Source organism: Lepidochelys kempii, chromosome 12, assembly GCF_965140285.1.
Source record: "Lepidochelys kempii isolate rLepKem1 chromosome 12, rLepKem1.hap1, whole genome shotgun sequence".
NCBI lineage: Eukaryota > Metazoa > Chordata > Testudines > Cheloniidae > Lepidochelys > Lepidochelys kempii.
Window position 1 is genome coordinate 4,136,033 of NC_136391.1, and position 18,962 is coordinate 4,154,994.

Genomic DNA, 18,962 nt, shown 5'->3' on the forward strand with positions numbered 1-18,962 from the left:
AGAGTCTGGGCAGGTCTGGACTCAGGGGGCCTGGCCTGAGCTCTGCCGGTGCTATCTCAGCTACCCTGCCATTTTTAGCATGCCAGCTTGAGCAGAGCTAGCGTGGGAATGTCTAAGTGAGCTGGGAATCAGCCCTCCTCTCTCAAATGGAGACGGCCCCGTAGCACCAGATCCATGGGGAGGCTGCAGGTGACGAGTCTATGGCTAGCCACATGCAAGGGGCTGTTGAGCAGGCCTGGAAGCTAGTGGTCTCCTTCCTTCTCCCCTCTCCTGCCCCAATGGATTGCGGCAGCGTGTTGGGTGGGAACTAGAAGAAAGCTAAGGACTGAGAGGGAATGCAGCCCTGGGTGGCTTTCTGCTTGCAGAGAGTCCCAGCATACGCAGGATCGGTGCCTAAGAGTGGGAGAGGATGACAGGAAGAGCAGAGGAGAGAAGAGAAAGGGAGGCAAAGTAAAGAGAAAAGAGGAGAAAGGAATGAGCAGCTTTCTCGCCTCTCGTCCTCCCTGCTGACAAACCTGGTTCACCTCCCTGCCCTCTACTCTAGGGGTTCTCAAACTGTGGGGTTGGGAGTTGATTACATGGGGGGGTAGCAAACTGTCAGCTTTGCCTCCAGCATTTGTAACGGTGTTAAATATATTAAGAAGTGTTTTTAGTTTATAAGGGGGGTCGCAGTCAGAGGCTTGCTATGTGAAAGGGGTCACCAGGACAAACGTTTGAGAGCCACTGCGCTACTCCAGCCACCCCCTAGCAGCCCTCCTCCCCTGGGAGACAAACCCTGCTTAGTTTTAAACAGGAAGACTGTCTCCAACGCTGGACAAGATTTGCAGCAGCACAGTGCGTCCCAGGGACCTTTCTGGCTGGGCTTTGTGCGCGTGCAGTCGTCTCTCAGAGCGCCCTGTGCTGTGGGCAGCATTGCAAGTCCGAGTCTCCCTCGACTCATGGATGACCTGGGGCAAGTCTTCGTCAGGCTAAACTGCAGAAAGCTGCATACTGCAGGGGCCACAGGGACAGGGACAGGCAAGGGAAAGTGCAGCGCGGCCGCCTGCTGCATTCGCTGCCCACCCAGTTCTCTCGCAGCGAGGAGGTGTCGTCTGTCTTGTTTCTGGTTGGCAGAGCAGGCTGAGATCGGTTTGGCCAGAGCCAGCCTTGGCGGTGTTGTGTGGCCTTACAGAGCAGTCTTATCATGAGTCCTGTAAGATTTGGTGTTTTTCTGAAAGCCGCCCCGTGAGATGGGGAGAATTTGAGGGCTGGCCTCCACTGAAAAGAGACCCGGAAAATACCCCTCCCCCCGAAGAGCAGTAGCTAAGCAGCAGTATCACTGTCTTGTTTTATGTGTAGCCATCAGCTCGGCTTTCATTTCACAGAAAAAGGGACGTTTTTCTAGTCCCGATGGGTTCTGAGAAAAGCTTGAAAACATATTTGGGGACGGGAAGGAATTTTCCCCCATGTCAGATTATCTGGGACCTTCAGGTGTTTTGCTTTCCCCTGCAGCGTGAAGTGTGGGTTGTTTGCCGGGACCATCGGGGTCACGGTGTATCTCAGCTGATCTATTCCCAGGCATTGCAGGGACCACGGGCGCTGGGTGTGCCTCTCTCCCTCCTGTTCGCTGCCTGTGGCAGGCAGCAGGTTCGTCTCCTGGGAGCTGTGGTACTCGGCTTACTTTCAGTCGCTGGGTCAGTGCACGAGTGCAGGGTGCTGCTGGTGGCCTGTGAGGTACAGGAGGTCAGACGGATGACCTGATGGCCCCATCTAACCTTGAAATCTATGACGGGATCCCCTAAAGTCCCCAGCAGCAGAAGGCTGATAAAGAACCCAACATTGATTGTATTTTGAAATCTCATGATTTCGAGCCCGATCTTGTGATTTTGGGGGACAGACCCATGATTGTCGAGTCCTTGGGATTGGTGATTCTGATCCAAGAAAGTCACTCCTGAGTGCCCAGGACCAGCTAGAGGACAGAGAGAGTCTGCAGGATGATTCTTTGGCATCCCCGCTTCTTAACTGACTCCATTTTTGTACAAGCGGGGTGGGAGAAGGAGGCTCTCTGAGTCTTGTCTCGCCTGCTGCGGGAGAGGTGCCCCCATGGGGTGGGGAGGTCTGGGCATAGGCTCGAGACATCCCAAAAAGCTTTCCAGAGAAGAGTTGTCCCAACAGGCTGGGGCCCAGAGGGCTGTGCGTGCTGGTGGGTTTTAGCACACCTGTAGCACTTCACAAACGCCAAGGTTGAAATCAGGGCTGCACCTCCAGTAGGTGCAGCCTCAAGGCAAGTCGCATTAAGCCACCTCTGTGCCCTCTCTCTTTGGGGCTGCTCTTTGTGGCCAGCAGCTCCTCTACAGCATGGCGGCCTGCCCCAGAGCTGCCTCGGAGAAGCTCTGCAACCTGAAGTTCTCCAGAATCCACAAAGCGATGTGTTATGGGGAGTCCTGGCTCTGCCCTCAGCAGCCCCTCTGGCATTCTCCTGCTACAACCCTCCTTCACTGTCCCTGCCCCTCTGGGAGGGAGAGATGGAGTGTTGTCCCCATTTTACAGATGGGGAAACTGAGGCACGGAGTGGCTAAGAGCAACATTTCCAGACTTGGTGCATAAAGTCAAGCTCCTTGATCCATATCTGGGAACATAAATAAATACAGGTGGGCTGATGTCCAGAGCAGACGTGACCCTGCCTGGCCAACAGGGGCTTTGAGCTCGACCTTCAGTGCTAAGGCCATGAGCCTCCACTGCAGAGCAATGACAGGACAGGTGGAACTGGGAAATGTCCTGCCCCTGGAGGCCTCTGGCAAATGTCCCTCCCTCCTGTGCCGGGATGGGGGAACTTCTGGGGTTGTTCCATCATGCCCGCAGTGAGACAGAGAGAATGCTGAGCTATCCCCTTCCCGCCTGGTGTGAACCAGGGGCCCCTCTCATCTGGTGTGGGGTAGAGGGGATTCTGGGATGGTGCCTTCCTGTCTGGTGTGGGGCAGAGGGGATTCTGGGATGGCACCCTCTTGTCCCGTGTGGGGCAGAGGGGATTCTGGGATGGCACCCTCTTGTCCCACATGGGGCAGAGGAGATTCTGGGATGGCGCCCGCCTGTCTGTTGTGGGGCAGCGGGGATTCTGGGATGGCGCCCGCCTGTCTGTTGTGGGGCAGCAGAGAACTGGGGGCTGGTGCCCTCCTGCGCCCTGCAGGAGAGAGGAGTTGGGGGGTTACCCGTGGGAAGTTGAGTTAGGAGCAGCTGGGCAAGGTGATGCTCTTGGGCGTGGGGAGGGGGAGCCAGTGGAAATGAATTCTTTCTTGACATGGCTGTGGAGCTGAGGCTGCAGATGAGCTAAGGAGAGAGCAAAGGAAATGAGTTAACCCAGCCCTGCGCCCTCAGTGCAGCCCAGGGACCCTCCCCACCCCCAGCCATGGGCCACTGTGCCCCCTTTCCTTTTGCTGCAGGTCGTTACTGCCACAGTAACGACCTGCAGCAAAAAAAAGGGGGCACAGTGGCCCATGGCTGGGGGTGGGGAGGGTCCCTGGGCAGTTTCTCACAACAGAAGGCAACCAGCCTGGTGGGGAGGAAGGGCAGGCAGTCTGCTTCCACAGCCACTAGAGCTGTACCCCACAGAGCTGTGGAGGGCGGAAACCAATGTTTTGTCCTTTACGCAGATCCCTGTGGAGTAGTGGCTATTACCCCCTTGGCAGGGGGAGGAAGTTGAGCTGAGGTGACAGAGAGAACCCAGGAGTTCTGACTCCCTGTCCCCTGGTCTAACCACTAGACGAGACTCCCCTCCAGGGGTGGGAGCAGACCCCAGGAGTTCTGACACCTAGTCATCTGCTCTAGCTACTAGTCCATACTTCCTTGTTAAACTGGAGTATAACCCCAGAACTGTGATTCCCGATCCTTTGCTCCGACTCCTATGGCACACTCCCTTGCCCAGGTGGGAACAGAACCGTGGGGCCTCTGTCCTGGGTGCCTGCTCTGGCATGGGGACGAGGGGGAGGAGTGGGGGCTGTGGGTTAAATTCAAGGAGCTGCCGTTCACGGTTCCCACTGCCTATGGTGACCAGGTGTCTGGTTTTTGACTGGAACACCCAGTCGAAAAGGAACCCTGGTGGCTCCAGTCAGCACCACCGACCGGGTCGTTAAGAGTCCGGTCAGCGGTGCTGCAGGGCTAAGGCAGGCTAGTCCCTACCTGTCCTGGCACTGCACTGTGTCACAGAGTCCCCGGGCGATGCTCTGGAACTGCTCCCTATGAAGCCAGGCAGGACTCTGGGGAAGTCTCTCTGCGAGCAGCCTGTCTGCAGGGCAAAAAGCTCACACGGCTTCCACCTTCCTGGGTCTGACTGCAGAGCATTCAGCATCCTCTGCCCCTCCGTGTGCTTATCCTACCACCTAGAGACTTAAGAAATGCACAGGGGAAACTGAGGCACCCCTACAGTATTCAGAGGAAACATTAGGAACAGTTCCACTTCGTCACACACTGCATCCCAGAAGCGAAGCAGCCAACAGCCAGCTGCACCCCAAACCCCTCATCCCCGGCCCCACCCCAGAGCCCTCACCCCCTGCACTCCAAACCCCCTGCCCCAGCCCAGAGCCCCCTCACACACTCCAACTCCCTGCCTCAACCCGCAGCCCCCTCCCATGTGTCGAATCTCTCGGCCCCAGCCTGGAGCCCGTTCCTGCACCCTAAACCCCTCATCCCGCACCCACAGCCCAGAGCCTGTACTCCCTCCCACACCCCAACCCCCTGCCTTAACCCGCAGCCCCCTCCCACATTCCAGATCCCTAGGCCCCACCCCCAGCCTGGAGCCCTCTTCTACACCCCAAACCCCTCATCCTCAGCCCCACCCCAGAGCCCACACCCCCAGCCAGAGCCTTTACCCCCTCCCTCACCCCAAGCCCCTGCCCCAACCCAGTTAAAGTGAGTCGGGGGGGAGAGTGAGCCACCGAGGGAGGGAGAAATGTAGTGAGCAGGGGCGGGACAGGGGCAGGGACTCGGGGAAGGGGTAGGGTTAGGGTTTTCGGTTTTGCGTGATTAGAAAGTTGGCAACCTTATGCCTGCTGCTGAATTGATCGAGGATGGGGAAGAGCAGGAGGATCCATGCTGCCCACCCCACCCCACTCCTAGAGATGCCACACACAAGACATTGGCCCTTTGCAGGCCTAGGGGGACCCACGCCCTAGCTGTCCCATAGCAAGGAAAGGCCCACACTCCAAACTGTCTCTCCCCCCACTGATCTAAGCAGCTACGTTTCTCTCCTGTGCTTCTCTCTGCCTCTCTGAGGCCTACCTGATCCTTTGCTAGATCTATGTATTGCAACTCGTTGTTTAACCTCCCGCTGCAGCTGTGGGATGAGTTCTTTGTGTGACTCTCGCCTATCCCCGCCACATACACCTCTCCCCACGGCAGAATGTCAGGGATCATAGAATATCAGGGCTGGAAGGGATCTCAGGAGGTCATCTAGTCCAACCCCCTGCTCAAAGCAGGACCAATCCCCAACTAAATCATCACAGCCAGGGCTATAAGGAAGGAAATTCCACCACCGCCCTAGGTAACCCATTCCAGTGCTTCTCCATCCTCCTAGTGAAAAAGTTTTTCCTAATATCCAACCTAAACCTCCCCCACTGAGACCATTACTCCTTGTTCTGTCATCAGCTACCACTGAGAACAGTCTAGATCCATCCTCTTTGGAATCCCCCTTTCAGGTAGTTGAAAGCAGCTATCAAATCCCCCCTCACTCTTCTCTTCTGCGGACTAAATAATCCCAGTTCCCTCAGCCTCTCCTCATAAATCATGTGTTCCAGTCCCCTAATCATTTTTGTTGCCCTCCGCTGGACTCTTCTCAATTTTTCCTCATCCTTCTTGTACTGTGAGGCCCAAATCTGGACACAGTACTCCAGATGAGGCCTCACCAATACCAAATAGAGGGGAATGATCACATCCCTGGATCTGTTGGCAATGCCCCTACTTATACAGCCCAAAATGCCGTTAGCCTTCTTGGCAACAAGGGCACACTGTTGACTCCTATCCAGCTTCTCCTCCACTGTAACCCCCAGGTCCTTTTCTGCAGAACTGCTGCCGAGCCACTCGGTCCCTAGTCTGTAGCGGTGCATGGGATTCTTCCGTCTTAAGTGCAGGACTCTGCACTTGTCCTTGTTGAATCTCATCAGATTTCTTTTGGCCCAATCCTTTAATTTGTTTAGGTCCTTCTATATCCTATCCCTACCCTCCTGCGTATCTACCACTCCTCCCAGTTTAGTGTCATCTGCAAACTTGCTGAGGGTGCAATCCACACCATCCTCCAGATCATTAATGAAGATATTGAATAAAACCGGCCCCAGGACCAACCCTTGGGGCACTCTGCTTGATACTGGCTGCCAACTAGACATGGAGGATTGATTTAGTTGGGGATTTGGTCCTGCTTTGAGCAAGGGGTTGGACTAGATGACCTCCTGAGGTCCCTTCCAACCCTGTTATTCTATGGAGCCATTGATCACTACCCGTTGAGCCCGGCGATCTAGCCAGCTTTCTGTCCACCTTATAGTCCATTCATCCAGCCTATACTTCTTTAACTTGCTGGCAAAAATACTGTGGGATATATCTCTGGCCCTGAGCACATGTTGTGGGGACATTCCCAAGGTAAAAGGGCCAGGTTGAATGGCCCATAACCCCAGCTGGCCTTGGCTCGCAGGCAGCGGGTTATTTCAGAGGCATTAACTGGGACAGGATTGGTGGCTCGGGCAATGGGAAGCAGAAGCCGGGAGTGTCTGGGGCTGGCAGAATGGTTATTTACGGAGTGCCAGGGGTGCTTTACACACAAGCCCGCAGTCTAGTTAGATGCAGGCCAGCGGGGGATGGCAAACTAAGATGGGGGGTTCTCCAGCTAAGGAAGGAGCAGCGCATGGTGTGCTTTGGGATGAACATGCCCTGGTGGGAGGTTTTGTTTAGAAAAGACAATGTGCTACAATGGGTGACACTGTCCTGTACTGGAGACTGGTCGGCCGTAGGCCTGATACTGCTCCTACCTGACGGTGCTTTTCCAGGAGCAGGAAGGGGGCTGTTTGGAGCATGAGTATCCGAGTTTGGTCTGCTGGAAAGGCCTGGGTAGATGTGGGGTGAAGCACAACAGTGGCTGAGAAATCCCTGGTGGCTTGGGATTGATGCCAGAATCATAGAAATGTCAGGCTGGAAGGGACCTGAGAGGGCAGCTAGTCCATTCCCCTGTGCTGAGGCAGGGCGCAAAGGCCACCAGGAGGCAGAGTCTGGCTGGGGACAGTTAGGCGCTGGCCAGAAGAGGGAGTTCAAGGGGGAGACGCTGATTCCCTGGTGGGCGGAGGCCTCAGTGGGTCAGTGTAGCGGGAGGGGGTTCTCCTGATCTGGGAAGGGAGATGGGCCTTTCCCCTGTACAGCTGGACTTCGGAGCAGGCCTGAGGCTCAGGAGCACAGAGCAGCTGAGGAGGGACTTGGCTGCTGGCGGGAACCTGCTTCCCAGTTCATGGGCTCAGCCTGTGAGGGTCTCTAAAGCCTGTGTCAGACCCCAGCAGTGCCCTGGGTGTGAATGGGATTGGCCCCTCCCCCCTGCTGAGCACAGGGTGGGCCAGAGAGACTTGGGGATGGGGAATCAAGCAGGCGTTTAACCCCCGATTGCTGGGGCACTTCAGCTCTCCCATCGGGGTGCACAAGGAGAAGTGGGAGCCCCTGGTACCTGCTCCGTCCCTGAGGCTGAGCAGGGGAGCTTCTCCCCGCACACCCCTGGTTGCCGCAGTGGGATGGAGAGCAGCCTGGGATCCCATTGCCCCGTCCCAGCTCCTTCCCAAGCAGCCTCCGCTTCCCCCAGAAGTCTCTGCCAGTCAACCTGTGAGGCACTTTGGTCTCCCCTCTCCTGTTCTCACGGTCTCTCCCGAGCTCTCTGCCTGGAGCTGGGGATGCTGGATGCTTGGGGGGGCTGCCAGCCATCTCCGGGCCTGGGCTGTCCCCTGGTGGCCATGGACAGGGCTCTCTGGTGAGGCAGGCTGGGATAAAGCAGGTGAAAGTAAGGCGCTTCTGTCTTGGCCCCTAAGGTAGCCTCCCTGGGCCAAATCCATCCCTGGTGGAAGGCCATCCATCCCCATGACACCAGTGCCCCTGATGGGCTCAGCCCTGAGCTCGCCAAGGGTCTTGAGGCTCTGGAGACCTCCTACCTCAGTCAGGGGTTTGGCTCCAGACGTGGTTACGTGAGAGGATTTGCACTGACTGGCTTACAGTAGGGCGCAATGAATGCTTAACAGGTGAGACTGCCCATCTGGCCTGATCCTCCTCCGGTGCCCCCTGAATGCCAGGCCCTTTGTGACAGATTTCAGGGGCATTGCCAGCGAAGGCTACCGTGAGAATGGGATGGGCTCTGGACTCAAGTGCCAGGGTGCTCCCAGCCCAGCCCACGGCCTTAGTCACTGCAAAACCCCCAAAGCCAGAGCCTCCCTGCTGCTTTTTTATGATTCAGCAAAGCGGGGCTGCACCCAGAGAGCTCTGCAGCTGGACAGCGCAATCCAGGTCGGGGCTGAGGGGAAGTGCCTGCACCGAGTCCCTTCCAGCGGGAAAGGATAATCCAGCTCTGGTACTTATATCCCCCCACCTTGATTCCCATCAGACTCCAGTGCGCTCGGCCTTGGTCATGCCTCACTTGGGGCAGCCACGTGGAAATCCTGCCCTGGACTCCGATGTCCCAACAGCAGTGGGCTGCAGCACTGTCCCCCGGGCGCCTGGCTCAGGTGCGTGTTCTGCCCCACGGCTTGCAGCCGTGCTGCCAGGCTGGTGCCCAGGTTCAAGGGGCTGCGCTGTGGTTCAGTGAAGATGCTCAGATGGTGGCACCTTCCAGTGACAAAGCTTTTCTCTCCCCGCAGGGGCCACAAGAGACATCGGCTCGGCACTGACCCGGATGTGCATGCGGCACCGCAGCATCGAGGCCAAGCTGAGGCAGTTCACCAAGTAAGTCTGATGGACACCAGTGACACGAGTTTGCCAGCCTCAGCCTCCCCGCCCTAAGGATGAAGGAAGTGGCAATCAGTTTCTTCACACTGTGCCAGGCACCCACACAGCTTTGTCCCTCCCAGGACCAGATCCAGGGAGGTGCTGAGCCCCCAGTGCAGTCCTTGGGTGCAGCTGGGAGCGCTGCATTTCTGAGGTGACTTAGCCCACATCTATAAACGTATTTAGGGGTTGCCCTGCTCAGTACTGCAAGGCCAACGCCCGGGTCTGCAAAGGTATTTTAGCCACCTCATTCCCACCGGCCTCTTTAACCGGGCTCCCTCTGGCCTCTCCTTGGTGCAGTGCCCTGATGGAGAGTCTCGTCAACCCCCTGCAGGACAGGATTGAGGATTGGAAGAAAACGGCCAACCAACTGGATAAGGACCATGCAAAAGGTAAAGCCCAGGTGACAGGCAGGGGGGATTTGCTATTCTCAGGGGAAATGCACTGTTCCCAGGGGGAAAGGGGGCATGCCATGTCAACAGCGGGGGATGCACTGTGCCCGGGGCAGGGAGCGGGGACACACCGTATCCACTGGGGGGGTGCACAGTGCCGGGCTGGGGGTGCCATATCCACCAGGGGACCCTGTCCCTAGGAGATGAGGGAGAACACGCAGTACCTGAGAGAGCGGAGGGGCAGGATAGCCCTGAGCAGGAAACGGGGGATGCCTGTTAGGGATGTAAAAGGTTAACCAGTTAACTGGTAAGAATTCGTCTTACCGGTTAACCCACCTTAATCGTTAACCCTGGGCTGGCCAGCTGGCCAGCCCGCCAACCCCAGCAGCCGTGCGCCACCCGGGGCGGGCCCAGCTGTGCCAAGCTGCCCCATGCTGGAAGACCCTCAGCCGCGCTGGCCTGGGGAGATCAGCTCCAGCTCCACCGGCTGCCAGGATTGGCCCCAGCCATTTAATCAGTTAGCCATTTAAAGGACCTATTTTTAATCGTTTAAACGGTTAACTTTTTAAACAGTATTTACATCTCTAATGCCAGTACCCGGGGGAGGAGCATGCCATCCCGAGGGAGGGGCTCACTGTGTATCTGAGGGGGACGGGTGAGGGGAGGAAGCTGCAGTAACAAGTGGGGGGGAATGTCCTGTGCTCATGGAGGTGGGGGCCGGGGGGCAACATGTCATACCCTCCAGTGAGCATAGTGCCTCCCTGCGCAAGGCCGGCCGTGGGAGGGGAGACAGACTGGACTCTGGGAGGAGAGGGGCATGGGGGGGACTATGCCATAACGGGGGGAGGGGCTCGAGGTGGGGACCGTATAGCAACAGGGTGAGGGGGGACCACGTACGCCTGGGAGAGGCGGGTTACGGGGAGCGTCCTGGGTCAGGGTAGGAGGAATCGTGCGCCAGCTGGGTGGAGGGGGCTGGTGTCCCCTCCTGGAGGCCATGACACGTCTCATGGTCTGTTCCATGTCCTCAGAGTACAAGCGAGCCCGCCATGAGATAAAGAAGAAATCCTCTGACACGCTGAAGCTGCAGAAGAAGGCCCGCAAAGGTAAGAGCCCTGCCTGGCCCTGCAGTGCCCATGCCAGGGAGGGCAGCCTGCCCCTCCATGAGCTATAGGCCTGCCCCCTTGTGGGGGGTCTCACTTGCTTTCACACCCAAGCAAGGCTGGGCTGGGTCAGGCGTGGCTGGAGAGGCCCTGGTGCCCCTTGGCTCTAAAGATCACTGTGCTGCCTTCGACTTGAGACCTTCCCTGAGGCCGGGGACTCTGATAGGGGGGAAGTAGTCGGGGCCCCACTTCACGGTCTCTCCTCCAAGGCAGGACAGAGACCCCAGTGCCACCTGGGCATCCTGGCTCGGGGTTGAGCGTACAAGCGAGCTCCTCGTCCTGCTAACCATGTTCCAGCTCAGACTCTGACACCTGCCTCCCTCTGTTCCCTCTGCAGCTTGAACTCTTCCCCCTCCTGCCCCAAGGGTTACGGTATGTGTGCTGTGAAGCAGCCATTCTGCTCCACCCCAGAGTTGGCTGCATTCTGTTGTAGCTCACAGAGCAGTGGGGAGGTTTAACTAACAAATGCTGTCGCCATTAGCCATGCTGGGGCAGAGGGTAGCAGAGCAGCCTAGTTCTTCACCTCTAGGTGTTGGGAAGGTGGCTTTGATGCTGACAACGGGGATCCACCTTGGGGGGTTTGTGGGGCTCAGCGACAAGCTTCAGTGGGTGAACAAGCCTGCTGCATTCACCGCGCCCTGTGGCTGTGACCCCAGAACAATCTCTGCCCCTGGACCCCATCAGAGGAACCCTGCTCTGGAGATGGCACTGGGGAGCAGCTGAAAAGGAAATAGGATGCTGTTCTTGTGCCTAATCCGTGCTGGGGGGGTTCCAGGAGGGCCGGAAAGGGCAGGGAGTGAAGGCGGCTCCGGCACTGGGGAGTCCCAGCCGGGCACTCGCAGGGCGCTGCATGAGGATGTTGTCCGAAGAATTTTGCTGGGCTTGACAGAGCATTGCTCAGCACAGGGCTCAGTAGCAGCTCGGGGGTAGGCAGGCTCTGTGGTGCTACTTCAATGATGAGAACAAACAGAGCCCTTAAAATGCTCTTTCCAGAGGCTCCCTGCAGGGAAAGATGGCCCAATTCGCTCCCTGCAGGGAACCCTCCCTTTGTCTGGTTTCTCTTATCCCCAGATCCCACAGTCCAGCCACTCCCCCCAGCTCCCTTCAGTTCCTCGCTCCAACCCAATACACAAGGAGTTAACCCCCTCCCGCAGGGTAGGATGGGGGCGTGCAGGGGGCCCACACGTGTCTGAGCCGTGTCTGGGAGCAGCCCCCAGGGTGAGTCAGGGCCTGGGGAAGAGGGTGACTGACCTGCTGTCGGGAGGGGCAGGGAGGAGAGGGGGGCGGAGGGTCCATACATCAGCCTGTCTTTCACACACTCTCTCTCTGTCTCTCTCTCTCCTCTTTCCTCCCTTCCACATCCTTCCTGTAGAGCTACTTGGTAAGTCAATGCTGTCGAGCCAGCCCCATCCCGCTCCCCACAGCCCTCCCCTGTGACCTGTGCTTCATTTATCTCTGTCTCCCCTCTGGCTGAGCTCGAAATGAAACGAACCCGAGTCAGACTGCCCTGGCCCGAGCGGCTGCCACACCCGGCAAGGGACCATCCCAGGCCTTCCCTGCCTGCCTCTCTGGGCCGGTGCCCCCTCTCTGTGGGGTGGGCATGGAGCTCCAGGCCAGGCTAGCTTCGCCCCAGTGGGGCCTCCATCTATGGGTGTCTGTAGCAAGGCACAGCAGGCTGCTTTGACACGTGCCGTGCGCTCGCTCCAGAACCCGGTCCAGGGGTGGCCCAGGCATTCAGCTCTGGTTCCCGGGCTGTGGGTTGGCCCCTTCCTATGTGTGGCACCTCCGCCGTGCTGAGCTCCTTCTGCCTCCCATGGGCTGTCTGCTGCAATGGTGCTGTGATTGGGTTCCAGGGAAGAGCTGGGGGGTCTTGGGGAATCCCTATCTCCACATCCAGCCGCGCCACCCCCAAAGGCTGTGAGGAGGGAGTGCCCTGCTCGTGTGCAGGCAAGGAACAACACCCACAGATAGTGAGGTCCCCCTCATGCCCCAGCCTCTGGAGTCCTGCCCCCTGTGCTGCCTACAGCCCCATCCACGCGTACGTCCCTCTGCCAGGTGATCAGGCCTAACCTCCCTGTGGCGCATTGGAAACGTGGAGGACATGGCAGCCCCTCTAGGGGGTCAGAGCCCCCATCTACACCCAGCAAGCCTGGGTTTCATTTCAAGCCCTCCCGCCCTGGCTTTCTCCTCCTCTCTCTCTCTCTCTCTCTCTCTGCCCTGTTCCTCCAGGGTTTGCATGCTGTAAGCCATGTGGTGAATGCTGAGATCTCCCTGCCGGAGGCCCGGCTCCCTCCTGGAGAGCAACATGGATTTCCAGCCCCAGTTGGGCCTGGGGGAAGCTATTTCCCCTTGTCCTGCACTCCAGCTCTCATCTGGCTCTCTCCCTGGTGCCTGCTGCCACTAGCAGGGTCTCTGATTGCAGCCTCTTCCCACCCTCGCTGGGCTTTTGATGTCAAGGAGGCAGGAGTTTTCCCACGAGTAATCCTTCCAGTGACACCTGACCTGTATTGCTTGTACCAGCCAGACGGGCTTGTGAGTCCCTCCCACTGGCCTGGAAAAACAGGATGTCTCTAAACCGTTGTTTTATCAGATAACGCCTAACCCTCCCAGCCAGGGGCCTGTTCTGGGGATCCCCACTACAACAGCCCGGACTGGCTCTTCACTCCGGCCATTGTGTCCACGTTCCTGGGAAGTGGGTCGGGTCCACGCCGCACATCTTCCAATCTGGATTTGCTCACCCTGGGGGCTTGGCTCTGGGAATGGGGGCTGGCCAGATGGGAAATTCAGACTGGGATCCAGGTCCAGATTCCAGACTGCCACGGACTTGGCCAGGGGCTGATTCAGACTTGTCTCTCCTGTGCCAAGGCAGGCCCTCTCTGGCACTGTTTCATCTGGGGAACTCCTCGTGTCGCCATCTTTCTCCTCCGTTCCCCTGGTCTTTCCACCTCCCGAGCCTCTCAGTCATCCGGCTTTACCTTCTGTGCATGGGGATCACTGGGTAGGGAGGGGGGGCTTTGTTGGGACTCCATGGAGTTCATGTCCTCATGTCCCCAACGCTGGGGGAACCCACCCACATCCAGTGGTCAGCCTGGTGTGCTTGAATCAAGCACTTCGAGCGCTGCATGCTGGGATTGGTCATCTCCAGAGTGAAGCTGGGGCAGATGCCATCTGCTCTGTTTCATGCAGGTGGCTCTGTGGCCCCTGAGCAGGGCAGTTGGGGGCCCCGCCAACCTAAAGCGCTCATTCCTCGGCTCCTCTTTGCTTTGCTTGCTCTGTCTGTGCATGTGTGTTTCATCTTCCCACCCTGGACTAACACCTGGGCACTCCTGCGCCCACTGCATGGGTCACATTCTGCCTCCATTGGACGAACCGATTCACCCAAACCTCTCAGCTCTCCGTATTCTGCTGGCTTGTGCCTTCCTCCAGCCACAAGAGGAGCAAATTCCTCCCTGGTGCAACTCCAGGGCTTCGGTGGGGCTGCCCCAAGGATGAATTTAGACCCATGTTGTTAAATGTGATGTTGAGGGGGATGGGGCGGGGTGGATCCAGCAAGGGAAACTTCTGCAAGGTGAGTGTGAAACGGACATGGACTGGGGAGGCGGGGGTGGGACAGGGAGGAGGAGGGTAGTTGATCCATTTGCAGAGCCAGTGTGCGGGTTATGACACTGGTCCGGTTGCTCTGTCCAGCTGGACAAAGCAGGGCTCTGCACCTGCCATCCTGAAGCAAAACCCCTGGGTTGGTTGGGTAGGGCTGGAGCCTGAAGTGGGGGTCAGACCACCCAGGAGAGGATGGGGCTTTCTGCCACATGACCCAGCCTCGGGATCAGTTCGACCGACCCCTGCCGGGGCCCACGCAGAGAGAGGTTCAGAGCGCTGAGCTGGTGAAGGCAAGGCTGGGGTCACGCTGCAGCTGGGATACTAGTCAGCTGGTGCCTCAGCTGTGGAGCCCGCAACAGAAAGAAGCTAGTGGACGGGTCAACGGAGACTGGAGATCTCTGAACCCAGCAGATGGAGAGAGCACCTTTCCGTGTCCTGCAGTTCTTTTATAGCACTGTCGCTAGGAAGAGGCTGAGCCATGTCCTTCCCTGGGGCAGCTCCACTGACCGGCCAGATGACACATGGCCCATTGTGTCTGTCATGGTGGATGATTAGCCCAGGAGCTAATCCTCAGCCTTGCTTCCCTGTCCTCGTGGTTTGGGCAGAAGGCCTCCTCCACAGGCCTCGGGAAGAACTCCAGGGCTGTATTGCCGCGTGGAGATCCTGAGCAAAGCCAGCCACTGGCTTTTTTCTGTGTTGATTCCCCCTTACGTGGACCGACGTGCATCCCTCAGTGAGCTCAGAGCATCCCAGCAGAGGGAGATTCTTACAGCACCCTATGTCTCAGGAGAGCCCTTGACATGCTGGCAGGAGGCTTGTTGGAGTTACATTACTTTCCCACAAGTGACCTGGCATTGGGTGTTCAGCGGTTTAGAGCCTATGGCCTGGGATTGCAGCAGGGGAGCTCGTGCTGCAGTTCGTAGGCTGTAGTTGTCCACGGTTCGGTAGCAGCAGTCCTAAACGCTCTGTGAGATGCTGTGCTGGTGGCTGCTCATGTGAAATTCTGCAGTGTCTTGTCCAAGGACTGACATCCCCCACTGCCTGCCTCAGTTTCACAGCAGCAGAGCATGGAAGAGGGAAGATCTCTGGAAGGCAGCAGGTTCGGGACCGGTGAGTGGAGAGTGGATGATGTCTCTGTGTCCTTGTCTCCTTTCAGGGAAGGGGGACCTACAGCCCCAGCTGGACAGTGCTCTCCAAGACGTCAATGACATGTACCTCCTTCTGGAAGAGACTGAGAAGCAGGCTGTCCGCAAGGCCCTCATTGAGGAGAGGGGCCGCTTCTGCACTTTCATCACCTTCTTGCAGCCAGTGGTGGTAAGTGCTGCTGCCCCAGGCCCTTCTGAGGAGAGGTGTGTTAGAGCCCAGCAGGCTGATTTTCAAACCCACCAGCCAAGCAAGCCAGAAGCCAACCAGCTCCTGCTCTGGATCTCCCAACAGCCACTTCCCCACTGCCTCCAACCATCTCCCCAGCAACAAACCCTCTCACAAGCATGGAGGAACCTGCAGTCTCATCCTAGAGATTCGAGGAGGCAGGCTTCTGTGTCTCTAAGGTATCCCTCCCAACAGGACGTGGTGCCACTCAGGTTTGGCTCGTCCTGCCCTCCGTAGAGGGAGACAGAGAGGCAGCCAAGCCAGACCCTCTTCACCGCTCAGTTTAGGGGTGCCCCTCAGATGGGGGTCTCAGGAAAAACTGCTTTCAACCAGGACAGGGTCTTTGGGGGTCAAAGTGGGAGAGTCCCGTGAAAGCTGGGACAGTTGGGAGGTGAGCGCTACGGTCAGGGTGACCAGCTAGCATGTGTGAAAAATTGGGACGGGGTGGGGGGCATTAAAGATGCTAGGAGATGTTTCCCAAGAGCAGGGAAGTTAGTCCATGTCCTGGCCCCTTCCAGCGGCCTTTCTCAGAGTCCCAGGAGCAGCTCATTGCAGTGGCTGATACCGATCAGTTTCCTTGTCCCATGTCATGGATTAGAACAGACAGTACCTTCTGGCTGCCTTGGATGTATGGTGATTGATGGATAGAACTCTGTCCCCAGCTGCAGGGCTCTGAGGTGAAATTCCAAGGAGGTGAATGCTGGAGGGATTGACATTAGCACCTCCCCGAGGTGAAGGTCACAGGGAACCAGGTTGCGGATCTCCTGGAGCTGTGCTGCCAGGGAGATTCTGGTGGCGGGAGAAAGGACAGTTGCTCCATGGAATGGCTGGGAATTTGCCAATCACAGCCCTTGATGGTCCTGCTTCTTCCCCAGGAGGCTAGCCAGTCCCACTTCACTCAGGGGATGGTGCAGTGGCAGCTTCCAGTTACACTTCCAGAGCCAGATCCTCCACTGATGTAAATCAACATCCCTCCCTTGGCTTTGCGGAGTGGGGCTGGGATCTAGATTCTCTTTACTTCTCTGGGGTTGTGCCAAGTACGGGCTGATGAGCTACTCTGGCTGCCCCACCCCTCTGATGCTGACATGGCTTCAGGCAGGGTCTTGTAGGCGTTCTGCTGGGGGGCTGGCAGAACAGTCAGGGCCAGCCGGCTGGCAGGCAGAGCGAGTTTCACACGCCGCGTAAGACACTGCTGACTTGGAGGAAGCCAAGCAGGGCAGTAAGGGAAGGGGAAAGCCCTGGTTCCCACGGCACCAACTGCTGATGCTTCCTCCTCCTGCCGCTCAGACTGGCGAGATCACCATGCTGGGAGAGATCACTCACCTGCAGGGCATCATGGAGGACCTGGTGGTGCTGACTGCAGAGCCGCACAAGCTGCCCCCTGCCAGCGAGCAGGTGAGGAGCACAAGGACTGGTTGTGAAGGGGGAGGGAGGGAGTGCAAGAGGGGGATGGGAATGTTCGGGAGGGGGAATATTTCTGGGAGGAGAGACAGCAGCATGTGTCCACTGGCAGCAGAGAGCAGCTGGCCCCTACAGCGCTAACCCAGATGTCCATCGAGGTGTGACGAAGCGGGACTGTTCTTAAAGTTTCCTCTGAATATTGTGGGGGTGCCTCAGTTTCCCCTAGGCAGTTCTTAAGTATCCAGGTTGTGGGATAAGGGTGTATGATCGTTGCAGAGCCCTAGAGGGCAGGTGTGTGCAGGGGTCTGGACACAGAGAATGGCTGATACCGTTTCCTGGCAACTGATGGTCTGAGCCCTTCCCCCCTGCAAGGTGAGAGCTAAAGGGTTGGAGAACAAAGGAATCAGGTGCCCACCTGGCCCAGGAAAGGGACAAAGCCCAGAGCAGGGTGGGGGGCTGGAGAGAGTTTCAGTTTGGGGCTGGCTGGGGGCCTGGAGTGAAGTGCAGACGGGGTTGTCTGGCTCACTGCCCCCCAAAATGGACCCAGCTGAGGGGTCCTGTTCTCTGCACCTACAAGCTCTGTGTTAGACCGTGTTCCTGACATCTAATAAACCTTCTGTTTTACTGGCTGACTGAGAGTCACGTCTGACTGCAGAGTTGGGGTGCAGGACCCTCTGGCTTCCCCAGGATCCCGCCTGGGCGGACTCGCTGTGGGAAGCGCACGGAGGGGCAGAGGATGCTGAATGCTCCGAGGTCAGACCCAGGAAGGTGGAAGTTGTGTGAGCTGTGTCCCCTGGAGACAGTCTGCTCCCAGAAAGGAGACTTCCTCAGAGTCCTGCCTGGCTTCGTAGGGAGCAGTTCCAGAGCATCGCCCAAGGACTCCGTGACACGAGAGTCTTGCTGGAGGGAGGGAGGGAGAGAGGGAGGGGAGAGGAATGGAAGCACTTAGTTATAAATGAGCAGTTTCGTCGATTTGGAGATGCCAAGGCGAGAAGGGACCATTGCAATCACCTAGCCTGACCTCCTGCATGGAAGGGACCAGAGGCCGGCCCCACAACCATTCCCAGAGTGGAGCTTTGAGAGAAACAGCCCATCTGGACCGACAAGTGGCCAGTGATGGAGAATCCACGTGACCCTTGGGAAGTTGTTCCTGTGACTAATTACCCTCCCTATGAGACCTTTAATGCCATATTTCCAGGCTCAGTTTGGATTGTGTCAGCCATTGGATTGTGTGAGTCCTTTTCCTGCTAGACGAAGAGCCCACTATTCCATATTTATTCCCCATGGAGGTACTTACAGACGGTGAGCAAGTCACCCCTTCTCCTGCTCTTTGATAAGCTACATTGCTAACATGGCCTGGCTCCTTCCTCCTGCAGGTGATCAAAGACCTGAAAGGCTCTGACTACAGCTGGTCCTATCAGACTCCTCCATCCTCCCCCAGCAGTTCTGGCTCCCGCAAGTCCAGCATGTGCAGGTAAGTACAGACTGTAGTAGGGGACTTCACAAACATACTCAGGATGGGGGTGAAGGAGTTTCTGCTTTAATACTCACAACCTCATTGTGTAAGTGCTTGAGTGCTCAGCTGATAACGCCAAATACCCGGCCTGAGCTCAGGTCCTCAGGCACAGGGAGAAGAATGCATGATGAAATGTCGCCAAGACCCTGTGTGGATCAGATGCTAATTGATCATTAAAGCATTGCACTGAGGGTTAGCATAGATCAGTATCTGTGGCATGGGGCTTAATCCTCCATCAGATGAACTCCTTTTCACAATCAGTGCTTTTCATGCCCAGACCATGCCTGTGTAACCCCAGAGGAGATGCTTACGTGAGAATCTTAATACTCAGTAATACTTAATATGAAGGGCCCTTGGTGGAGGGAGGATTTGTGGAACACATGGGGTCAAAGAATGGTTACAAAGTTAATTGAACTGTCTGTCTCTTCTCTCCCTCCTGGAGTATGTGATTGGACCTGACTCACTTACACACCTGAAAAGTCCCTAGGCTTGGAGCCTTTATCAGAAGTATAAGGTCAGGCCCCATGTATTCCACCATTCTGTGGGCTAGGAATT

General features: G+C 57.3%; 1 protein-coding gene across 8 annotated transcripts in view; it reads left to right on the forward strand.

Moving 5' to 3' along the window:
- The window catches only part of MTSS2 (MTSS I-BAR domain containing 2), a 91,648-nt gene that overhangs the window by 51,032 nt on the left and 21,654 nt on the right, over positions 1-18,962 (forward strand). For all 8 annotated transcript variants that reach the window (XM_073307171.2, XM_073307169.2, XM_073307172.2 and 5 more), the window contains exons 4-9: positions 8,844-8,928; positions 9,271-9,362; positions 10,391-10,465; positions 15,276-15,433; positions 16,778-16,885; positions 18,268-18,365. In XM_073307171.2, the coding sequence (XP_073163272.1) occupies positions 8,844-8,928; positions 9,271-9,362; positions 10,391-10,465; positions 15,276-15,433; positions 16,778-16,885; positions 18,268-18,365 (616 nt within the window). The remainder of the gene's footprint in view (positions 1-8,843; positions 8,929-9,270; positions 9,363-10,390; positions 10,466-15,275; positions 15,434-16,777; positions 16,886-18,267; positions 18,366-18,962) is intronic.